The sequence below is a fragment of the Eumetopias jubatus genome, unplaced genomic scaffold, assembly GCF_037043125.1.
Source record: "Eumetopias jubatus isolate StellerSeaLion01/CBP00866 unplaced genomic scaffold, mEumJub1_p1.0 scaffold_10, whole genome shotgun sequence".
Lineage (NCBI taxonomy): Eukaryota > Metazoa > Chordata > Mammalia > Carnivora > Otariidae > Eumetopias > Eumetopias jubatus.
The window spans coordinates 99,157,107-99,168,207 of NW_028274816.1; the positions used below are offsets into that span (position 1 = coordinate 99,157,107).

Here is an 11,101-nt window from a genome sequence, read left to right on the forward strand (position 1 = left end):
GATAAAGGGCTAGTATCCAAAACCTATAAAGAACTTATCAAACTCAACACCCAAAGAACAAATAATCCAATCAAGAAATGGGCAGAAAACATGAACAGACATTTTTCCAAAGAAGACATCCAAATGGCCAACAGGCACATGAAAAAGGGCTCAACATCGCTCGGCATCAGGGAAATCCAAATCAAAACCTCAATGAGATACCACTTCACACCCGTCAGAATGGCTAAAATTAACAAGTCAGGGAACGACAGATGTTGGCGGGGATGTGGAGAAAGGGGAACCCTCCTACACTGTTGGTGGGAATGCAAGCTGGTGCAACCCCTCTGGAAAACAGTATGGAGGTTCCTCAAACAGTTGAAATTAGAGCTACCATTCGATCCAGCAATTGCACTACTGGGTATTTACCCCAAAGATACAAATGTAGGGACCCGAAGGGGTACGTGCACCCCAATGTTTATAGCAGCAATGTCCACAATAGCCAAACTGTGGAAAGAGCCAAGATGTCCATCGACAGATGAATGGCTAAAGAAGATGTGGTATATATACACAATGGAATATTATGCAGCCATCAAAAGGAATGAGATCTTGCCATTTGCAACGACGTGGATGGAACTGGAGGGTGTTATGCTGAGTGAAATAAGTCAATCGGAGAAAGACATGTATCATATGACCTCACTGATATGAGGAATTCTTAATCTCAGGAACAAACTGAGGGTTGCTGGAGTGGTGGGGGGTGGGAGGGATGGGGTGGCTGGGTGATGGACATTGGGGAAGATATGTGCTACGGTGAGTGCTGTGAATTGTGTAAGACTGTTGAATCACAGATCTGTACTTCTGAAACAAATAACGCAACATATTTTAAGAAAAAAGAAAAAGAAGAAGATAGCAGGAGAGGAAGAATGAAGGGGAGTAAGTCAGAGGGGGAGACGAACCAGGAGAGATGATGGACTCTGAAAAACAAACTGTGGTTTCTGGAGGGGAGGAGGGTGGGGGGATGGGTTAGCCTGGTGATGGGTATTGAGGAGGGCACATTCTGCATGGAGCACTGGGTGTTATGAACAAACAATGAGTCATGGAACACTACACCAAAACAAATTATGTAATATATGGTGATTAACATAATAAAAACAATTTAAAAAAAAAGATTACTATGACTACTATGTCTTTTATTACTAATTCAGGAGTCATTTATGACTTATCTACTCAAGTTGAACTAATGATACGATACACAAGCTGTCATGAAAAATGCCAGTTAATTGCTTTGAGTGTAATGTTTTTTTCCAAAATCATTTGTGTCTACATTGACTTTTTCTACAAATCAATTAAAAAAAGATAACAAAAAGTTGGCAAAGGACAAAAAATTCAGATAAGAAATACAAATGTTCAGTAAACAAAGAGAGATATTTAAATTTACAAGTAATCAGAAAGCTTCAAATTCAGATGAGACCCCTTTTATTCACCCATCAGATCAGCCAAGAAATGGAGAATATCCAGTGGCGGAGGGGTGTGAGGATGTGAATGCTGTCATGGTCTATGCGTTGGAGTGTAAGTCGGCACAGCTTTTTTGAGGGCAATTAAAATTGGACATCTACCTAGTCTTCATCCCAACAATTCCATTTCTAGATCTCTATTCCACAGAAATCCTTGCCCGTGTACACAGAGATGCATGGATGAGGTGGTTCACTGCAGCAATGCGTGTGACAAGAAAACCGGACACAGTCTAAACATCCATCAATAGGGGAATTATTAAATTGTAATACATTCATACTACGGAATATTACGCAGGAGTTTACATGAATGGGGTAACTCCCTATGTACTAGAAGAAAAGAAATCTAAGACCTACCATGAAGCAAAAGAATCGAGTTGTAGGATGTTACCACTTACGTAAAAAAAAGAGAAAGAAAGAAAGAAAGAAAGAAAGAAAGAAAGAAAGAAAGAAAGAAAGAAAGAAAATGACACAACAAACCTATTTTGTTGTCTATTCATATGTATGTAGACAAATGCATGGAAAAAGGTCTGGAAGGACATATATGAAATCCAGAGTAGTGGCTATCTCAGCGGTGGGGGATCAGAACACAAGGAGGATGTTCACTCTATAGCTATATTCTTTCATTTTTATATATTGAGAATATAATCATGTATTCCTTGTGTAATGGAACAGAAGTTTAGATTGACTCTAATTTTAAAGAGAGCCTGCCAAATTTAACTTTCAAAATAAACACTGAATTACAATCGATAGAGGTTGAATTGCGATATGGAGGGGGAAATACCTTTCCTCAGAGCTACTGACTTCCAAATTCTGGACCAACAAGGATCTTAGAATGCAGTTAAGTCTTTTGTATTTGTCTTTGGAGAGAATATACTCACAGTTTCTCAGCCCAACGGTATGCCTTCCATATATTTTCATCAATGTAAGAAATAGAATTTCCTTCGAAATTTCTGTAAAGAAACACAGTTCAGATCCTTGAATAGGTAGGAAAAGAATGAACAGAGTAAGTAAAAGAAGCATTGGGAACCTTGTGGGGAATATTCAAATGCAGAAAATACCAGCATTCTAATTTCCACAGCTATCAGCATCCCAGTTTGCGCAATTAAGGAAGAGATGATGTGGGGCTGCTGGCGCAAACAAGGCATCTCCCTAGAACCTGAACTTCCTATCTTGGACAGATATTGCCAGTTAATTACTTTGACTATAAGTGTTTTTTCCAAAATCACTGATGTGTCCAAAATGGCTCCTTCGTAAATCAGTGAGAAAATAATAATTCGACAGAAACATGGCAAAAACGTATCACTATAGGCAAACAAAGGTAAAGAAACCCTAAGCCAGGCAACACCAAAGCTTTGGCTCAGTGCCCTCTGTTGAAACCTCTTCAGCTGTTCGCATAAAGGAAGTTAGAAATTAGAGGAACTAATATGGAGAGATTTCTTAGACGTACTGCATAAGGAAAAGCAACAAATCACTGAGCAAGGAATAGAAGTATTACCTCATTAGGGGAAAAATGGCAAAGGAAAGCGATGGGAAGGAAGGACTCACACTGAAATGGTAACAGGAGTTATCTTACAGGTGGTAGGGAGGGTGGGGTGGGATTTTTACATTTTATCCTATATGCTTGTGCCATTTAGAAACAAACAAACAAACAAACAAACAAACAAAACCCCAGTGAGAGTGTATCCACGAATTGCATGTGTTTAAAAGAAGCCATGAAATGCCGGAGACTCCGTTTCATCCACTAACTCTATGTATTTTTACCTTTAGCTTTCCTCAGCAACAACTTACCTATTCAGTTTATAGACACATTTTTTTGAGGGGAGTCAGAAAAGAAGGCAAAACAGGTACCCATCTGCCCATCTGCCTAGTGGCCATTTCCAGGAACCAGAAACCTTCTGGTTGCTTTATGTTCCCCGAGAAAAGATGCCTAAAGCTGAACTTAGCTCCCTCAAGCTGGCTCTCCTTCCCAACTGCTGTGTTTCCACCTGTTCTTCCGCCATTGTACTGCTCATCCAGGACAAAAACTTCGAGAGTCATGTTTCATTTTTCTCTTTTCTGGACACACCCTACCCGCTACTCTCATCAGTTACTCAGTCTTGTTGCTTCTTCCTTTGCGGTGCTCTCAGGATTTTCTTTCTACTCCTATCACAGCCACTCTGATCCGGCCCCTTGTCATTTTACTCCCAGCTTTTGCTAGAGCATTCTATCTGGTCTCCCTAGATCAAGCTTTCCTCTCTAGATCGCTCTACATCGGGAATCAAAAACAATCCTCTTGAAGAATGAAGGGGAGTAAGTCAGAGGGGGAGACGAACCAGGAGAGACGATGGACTCTGAAAAACAAACTGAGGTTTCTAGAGGGGAGGAGGGTAGGGGGATGGGGTAGCCTGGTGATGGGTATTAAAGAGGGCACATTCTGCATGGAGCACTGGGTGTTATGAACAAACAATGAATCATGGAGCACTACACCAAAACAAATTATGTAATATATGGTGATTAACATAATAAAAAAATTAAAAAAAAACAATCCTCTTGTTTTAATGATATGTATCTCTTGTGGGAAAACTTTCAGTGACTCTCTGTATCTCAGAGTGTAACTTTCAAACCCCTCTAGATGATAGTCAAGGGTTTTCACAGTCCTATCTTTCACAGCGTCCTAACCTAATTCTTAATTCCTGATCGGTCTTGCAGCCGGTCTTGCAGACTTTGCCTAGACTATACTCCCTATTTTTGCTCTATTTAACAAATCATAGCCACTCTTTAAGTCTCAGCTAAAGTTTTAGCTTATCCATGCAGCTCTCCCTCACCTCCACACTCTACTGATTACAGATTTAGCTTATCCCTGCAGTTCTCCCTCACCTCCACGCTCTACCGATTACAGATTCTGGTGAATTACAGCACCTATGGTCTGTACTTAATCATAGGTCACCTCCCTTTCTATGCCTGTTTCCTTTCTTCCCACCTATCATTTCACGTTCTAAAGACAATGTCATACTCTCATGGATCCCACAATACTGAGTCCTGGGCTGGGCACAAAATAGGTGCTATATATAGAAGGCCAGGGGACAAAGATGAGTTCTGAACATGACTGAGGAGTCAAATAATAAGAGATAACACTCATATGTATGCTAGGCACCAATAAAGTGCTTTACCTGTATTAACTCATCTAAATCTCACAATAAGCCCACGAGATGGTAACTATCATAATTCGCATTTTACGGAAAAGGAAATTGAATCAAAAGCTATTAAGTGACAGACCTCGGTTCAAACCCAGGTGGTCTAGTTCCAGAATCTCTACTCTTAACCACTTTGTTGTATCACCTCCAATGAGATGGAGAGAAGGACATGTTGCTATAAAGAGGATGGAGCAAATATGGGAGAGTAGAGGTTAAGGAATGAAATGATGGGGATAAAAAAACTGGATAAGAAAAAGGAATAAGGACAATTGCAAGTAAAAGATTGGAGAAGGGGGAATAATAGCAAAAAGCAAAACAAAGATAAGGGACAGCTGACAAAGAAAAGGTAAAAACAGAAAGTCAACATGGGCTGGGGAGATGAGGAAGGCCCAGGAAGACCTCGAAGAAAAGGCTGCCATGGCAAGCAGGAGGCAGAGAACAAATGAGGAAAGGCAATACTTACAAGATGGTGAAGGTGCCATTGTAGGTGCTGGGCTCTGGCACAGGCACTCTGTGGAGCCTCTGCTTTGGGCTGAAACCGGTACACGACAGCGTCTCATCTTTGCAGATACAGAGCTCACATATGTTGATGTTCGTGGTAGCATTCTCTTCCGGTTGCTCAGTTAAAGTTGCGTATGACTTTTCTGGGGTATATTTTACAAAATGCAGCACTGAACGCTGGGTCGTTGGGGGAAAAACTGTCTCAGATGACTCCGGTTGCGGACGTACAGTAATTTCCAGGTCCATAGGTGGAACCGTGACTTTAGTCAGGTTTGGATGTTGACTCTGAACCTGTTCTGGATGGGCAAGTGTCACCTCAAGGTCCTTTGGAGGAGGAGCTATAGTCTTCTTCGTGGCTGTAGAATGTGTAGGCTCTGTAATAGCTTCTGGAGTAATGGTAAGCCCCAAGTTCACATGATGAACTGTGGTGCTGGGTGACGCTGGATGCTGACCTTGATCCTTACTCGGAGTTGGAGCTGTCACCTCCTGATGGAATGGATATTGAACTACAACCTCCTTAGGTGGCTCTGGAGGCTGAGCTGGGGTCTCTTGCAAGGTTGGAGAAGGTTGAACCTCCATATCGGATCCTGCAGTTACAGTGATTTCCAGGTCCATAGGTAGAACTGTGACTTCAGTCAGGTTTGGATGTTGACTCTGAACCTGTTCTGGATGGGCAAGTGTCACCTCAAGGTCCTTTGGAGGAGGAGCTATAGTCTTCTTCATGGTTGTAGAACGTGCAGCCCCTGTAATCGGTTTTGGAGTAATGGTAAGCCCCAAGTCCACAGGATGCAATGTGGTGCTGGGTGATGCTGGATGCTGACCTTGATCCTTACTTGGAGGTGGAGCTGTCACCTCCTGATGAAATGGATATTGAACTACAACCTCCTTAGGTGGCTCTGGAGGCTGAGCTGGGGTCTCTTGCATGGTTGGAGAAGTTTCAGTCTCTGTAGTAGGTTCTGGAGTTATGGTAAGCCCCAGGTCCAAAGGTTTAACCGTGACTTTATTTGAGGTTGGATGCTGAACCTGAACCTGCTCTGACTGTGGAAATGTCACCTCAAGGTCCTTTGGAGGAGTTGTAGTCTGCTGCGGGGTTGTAGACTCTTTAACCTCTGTAGTAGATTCTGGAGTTATGGTAAGCTCCAGATCCAAAGGTTGAACTGTCACATTTGGTGACCACCAATGCTGAGCTTGATCCTGATGTGGTGTTGGAACTGCTGCCTCTTGATATGTGTGAGGTTGGGATACAAGTTCCTTAGTCAGCTCTGGATGCTGATCTGGGATCTCAGGCATGGCTGGAGAAGGTTCAACCTCGGCAGCAGATTCTGGAGTTATGGTAAGTTCCAGGTCCAAAGGTTTAACTGTGACTTTATTTAAGGTTGGACGGTGAGACTGAACCTGCTCTGAAAGTGCAAGTGTCACCTCAAGGTCTTTTGGAGGAGATGTAGTCTTTTTCAGGGTTGTAAACTGTTCAACTTCTTTAGTGGGTTCTGGACTTACAGTAAGCTCCAGGTCCAAAGGTTGAACTGTTACATTGGGTGATGATGGATGCTGAGCTTGATCTTGACCTGGTGTCTGAACAATCTCCTCCTGATATACTGGAGACTGAGCTACAACAACCTCCTTAGGTGGCTCTGGAGGCTGACTCGGGGTCCCCCGCATAGGTAGAGAAAGTTCAGTCTCCTTAGTGAATTCTGGAGTTATGGTAAGCCGCAGGTCCAAAGGTTGAACTGTGACTTCAGCCAAAGTTGGATGCTGAGTCTGAACCTGCTCTAGGTGTGCAAATGTCACTTCGAGGTCCTTTGGAGGAGCTGTAGCTTTCTTCAGGGCTGTAGAATGTTCAAACTCTGTAGTGGGTTCTGGAGTTACGGTAAGCTCCAGGTCTAAAGATTGAGCTGTGACTTCAGTCAAATGTGGTTGCTGAGCCTGAACTTGCTCTGGATGTGGAAGTGTCACCTCGGGGTCCTCTGGAAGAGACAGAGTCCACTGCAGGGCCGTGGAATGCACAGCCTCCTCGAGGCGCTCCGCTGGCTGAGCCGGGGCCTCCGGCTGTGCTGGCGTGGGCCCAGCCTCCTGGGGGCGCTCTGCAGGTGGAGCCGGGGCCTCCGGCTGCGCTGGGGTGGGCCCAGGCTTCTCGGGGCGCTCTACAGGTGGAGCCGGGACCTCCGGCAGGGCTGGGGTGGGCCCAGCCGCCTCGGGGCGCTCTACAGGCTGAGCCAAAGTTTCTGGCTGCGCTAGGGTGGGCCCAGCCTCCTCGGGGCGCTTTGCAGGCGGAACCGGGGCCTCCGGCTGGGCTGCAGTGGGCCCAGCCTCCTCGGGGCGCTCCGCTGGCTGAGTCGGGGCCTCCGGCTGGGCTGGGGTGGGCCCAGCCTCCTCGGGGCGCTCTGCAGGCGGTGCCGGGGCCTCTGGCTGCGCTGGGGCGGACCAAGCCTCCTCGGGGCTCTCTGCAGGCGGAACAGGGGCCTCCGGCTGCGCTGGGGTGGGCCCAGCCTCCTCCGGGCGCTCTGCACGCGGTGCCGGGGCCTCCGGCAGGGCTGGGGCGGGCCCAGCCGCCTCGGGGCGCTCCGCTGGCTGAGCCGGGGCCTCCGCCTGCGCTGGGGTGGGCCCAGGGTCCTCGGGGTGCTCTGCAGGCGGAGCCGGGGCGTCCGGCTGCGCTGGAGCGGGCCCAGGCTCCTCGGGGCGCTCTGCAGGCGGAGCCGGGGCGTCCGGCTGCGCTGGGGCGGGTCCAGGCTCCTGGGGGCGCTCTGCTGGCGGAGCCGGGGCCTGCGGCTGCGCTGGGGCGAGCCCAGGCTCCTCGGGGCGCTCTGCAGGCAGAGCCGGGGCCTCCGGCAGGGCTGGGGTGGGCCCAGCCGCCTCGGGGCGCTCTACAGTCTGAGCCAGGGTTTCTGGCTGGGCTGGGGTGGGCCCAGCCTCCTCGGGGCGGTCCGCTGGCTGAGTCGGGGCCTCCGGCAGGGCTGGGGTGGACCCAGCCGCCTCGGGACGCTCTACAGTCTGAGTCAGGGTTTCTGGCTGGGCTGGGGTGGGCCCAGCCTCCTCCGGGCGCCCTGCAGGCGGAGCCGGGTCCTCCGGCTGCGCTGGGGCGGGTCCAGGGTCCTCGGGGTGCTCTGCCGGCGGAGCCGGGGCCTCCGGCTGGGCTGCGGTGGGCCCAGCCTCCTCGGGGCGCTCCGCTGGCTGAGCCGGGGCCTCTGGCTGCGCTGGGGTGGGCCCAGCCTCCTCGGGGCGCTCTGCACGCGGTGCCGGGGCCTCCGGCAGGGCTGGGGTGGGCCCAGCCGCCTCGGGGCGCTCTACAGGCTGAGCCAGGGTTTCTGACTGGGCTGGGGTGGGCCCAGCCTCCTCGGGGCGCTTTGCAGGCGGAGCCGGGGCCTCCGGCTGGGCTGCGGTGGGCCCAGCCTCCTCGGGGCGCTCCACTGGCTGAGCCGGGGCCTCCGGCTGCGCTGCGCAGGGCCCAGGGTCCTCGGGGAGCTCTGCAGGCGGAGCCGGGGCCTCCGGCTCCACTGGGGTGGGCCTAGGCTCCTCGGGGCGCTCTGCAGGCGGAGCCGGGGCCTCCTGCTGCGCTGCGGCTGGCCCAGGCTCCTCGGGGCGCTCTGCTGGTGGAGCCCGGGCCTCCGGCTGCGCTGGGGCGGGCCCAGGCTCCTCAGGGCGCCCTGCAAGCGGAGCCGGGGCCTGCGGCTGCGCTGGGGCGGGTCCAGGGTCCTCGGGGTGCTCTGCAGGCGGAGCCGGGGCCTCCGCCGGGGCCTCCTCCGGCTCCGCTGGGGCGGGCCTAGGCTCCTGGGGGCGGTCTGCAGGCGGAGCCGGGGCCTCCTGCTGCGCTGGGGCGGGCCCAGGCTCCTCGGGGCGCTCTGCAGGCGGAGCCGGGGCCTCCGGCAGGGCTGGGGTGGGCCCAGCCGCCTCGGGGCGCTCTACAGGCTGAGCCAGGGTTTCTGGCTGGGCTGGGGTGGGCCCAGCCTCCTCGGGGCGCCATGCAGGCGGAGCCGGGGCCTCCGGCTGGGCTGCGGTGGGCCCAGCCTCCTCGGGGCGCTCTGCAGGCGGAGCCGGGGCCTCCGGCTGCGCTGCAGTGCGCCCAGCCTCCTCGGGGCGGTCTTCAGGTGGAGCCGGGGCCTCTGGCAGGGCTGGGGTGGGCGCAGCCGCCTCGGGGCACTCTACAGGCTGAACCAGGGTTTCTGGCTGGGCTGGGGTGGGCCCAGCCTCCTCGGGGCGGTCCGCTGGCTGAGTCGGGGCCTCCGGCAGGGCTGGGGTGGACCCAGCCGCCTCGGGACGCTCTACAGTCTGAGTCAGGGTTTCTGGCTGGGCTGGGGTGGGCCCAGCCTCCTCCGGGCGCCCTGCAGGCGGAGCCGGGTCCTCCGGCTGCGCTGGGGCAGGTCCAGGGTCCTCGGGGTGCTCTGCCGGCGGAGCCGGGGCCTCCGGCTGGGCTGCGGTGGGCCCAGCCTCCTCGGGGCGCTCCGCTGGCTGAGCCGGGGCCTCTGGCTGCGCTGGGGTGGGCCCAGCCTCCTCGGGGCGCTCTGCACGCGGTGCCGGGGCCTCCGGCAGGGCTGGGGTGGGCCCAGCCGCCTCGGGGCGCTCTACAGGCTGAGCCAGGGTTTCTGACTGGGCTGGGGTGGGCCCAGCCTCCTCGGGGCGCTTTGCAGGCGGAGCCGGGGCCTCCGGCTGGGCTGCGGTGGGCCCAGCCTCCTCGGGGCGCTCCACTGGCTGAGCCGGGGCCTCCGGCTGCGCTGCGCAGGGCCCAGGGTCCTCGGGGAGCTCTGCAGGCGGAGCCGGGGCCTCCGGCTCCACTGGGGTGGGCCTAGGCTCCTCGGGGCGCTCTGCAGGCGGAGCCGGGGCCTCCTGCTGCGCTGCGGCTGGCCCAGGCTCCTCGGGGCGCTCTGCTGGTGGAGCCCGGGCCTCCGGCTGCGCTGGGGCGGGCCCAGGCTCCTCAGGGCGCCCTGCAAGCGGAGCCGGGGCCTGCGGCTGCGCTGGGGCGGGTCCAGGGTCCTCGGGGTGCTCTGCAGGCGGAGCCGGGGCCTCCTCCGGCTCCGCTGGGGCGGGCCTAGGCTCCTGGGGGCGCTCTGTAGGCGGAGCCGGGGCCTCCGGCAGGGCTGGGGTGGGCCCAGCCTCCTCAGGGCGCCATGCAGGCGGAGCCGGGGCCTCCGGCTGGGCTGCGGTGGGCCCAGCCTCCTCGGGGCGCTCCCCTGGCTGAGCCGGGGACTCCGGCTGCGCTGGGGTGAGCCCAGCCTCCTCGGGGCGCTCTGCAGGCGGAGCCGGGGCCTCCGGCTGCGCTGCAGTGCGCCCAGCCTCCTCGGGGCGGTCTTCAGGTGGAGCCGGGGCCTCTGGCAGGGCTGGGGTGGGCGCAGCCGCCTCGGGGCACTCTACAGGCTGAACCAGGGTTTCTGGCTGGGCTGGGGTGGGCCCAGCCTCTTCGGGGCGCTCTGCAGGCGGAGCCGGGGCCTCCGGCTGCGCTGCAGTGCGCCCAGCCTCCTCGGGGCGGTCTTCAGGTGGAGCCGGGGCCTCTGGCAGGGCTGGGGTGGGCGCAGCCGCCTCGGGGCACTCTACAGGCTGAACCAGGGTTTCTGGCTGGGCTGGGGTGGGCCCAGCCTCTTCGGGGCGCTCTGCAGGCGGAGCCGGGGCCTCCGGCTCCGCTGGGGTGGGCCCAGGCTCCTCGGGGCGCTCTGCAGACGGAGCCGGGGCCTCCGGCTGCGCTGGAGTGGGCCCAGCCTCCTCCGGGCGCTCTGCAGGCGGAGCCGGGGCCTCCGGCAGGGCTGGGGCGGACCCAGCCGCCTCGGGGCGCTCCGCTGGCTGAGCCGGGGCCTCCGGCTGCACTGGGGTGGGCCCAGGGTCCTCGGGGTGCTCTGCAGGCGGAGCCGGGGCCTCTGGCTGCGCTGGGGCGGGCCCAGGCTCCTCGGGGCGTTCTGCATGCGGAGCCAGGGCCTCCGGCTGCGCTGGGGCGGGCCCAGGCTCCTCGGGGCG

General features: G+C 55.4%; 1 protein-coding gene across 1 annotated transcript in view; it reads right to left on the reverse strand.

The window, feature by feature from the left end:
* Window positions 1-11,049, reverse strand: part of LOC114200578 (uncharacterized) — a 52,489-nt gene extending 41,440 nt beyond the window's left edge. Inside the window, exons 1-7 of the mRNA XM_088027068.1 lie at window positions 10,905-11,049; window positions 10,310-10,383; window positions 9,849-10,203; window positions 9,200-9,480; window positions 8,574-9,000; window positions 5,127-7,965; window positions 2,369-2,440 (exon numbers count right to left, since the gene is read on the reverse strand). Of these exons, the coding sequence (XP_087883194.1) occupies window positions 2,369-2,440; window positions 5,127-7,965; window positions 8,574-9,000; window positions 9,200-9,480; window positions 9,849-10,203; window positions 10,310-10,383; window positions 10,905-11,049 (4,193 nt within the window). The remainder of the gene's footprint in view (window positions 1-2,368; window positions 2,441-5,126; window positions 7,966-8,573; window positions 9,001-9,199; window positions 9,481-9,848; window positions 10,204-10,309; window positions 10,384-10,904) is intronic.
* Window positions 11,050-11,101: the final 52 nt, after the last annotated feature.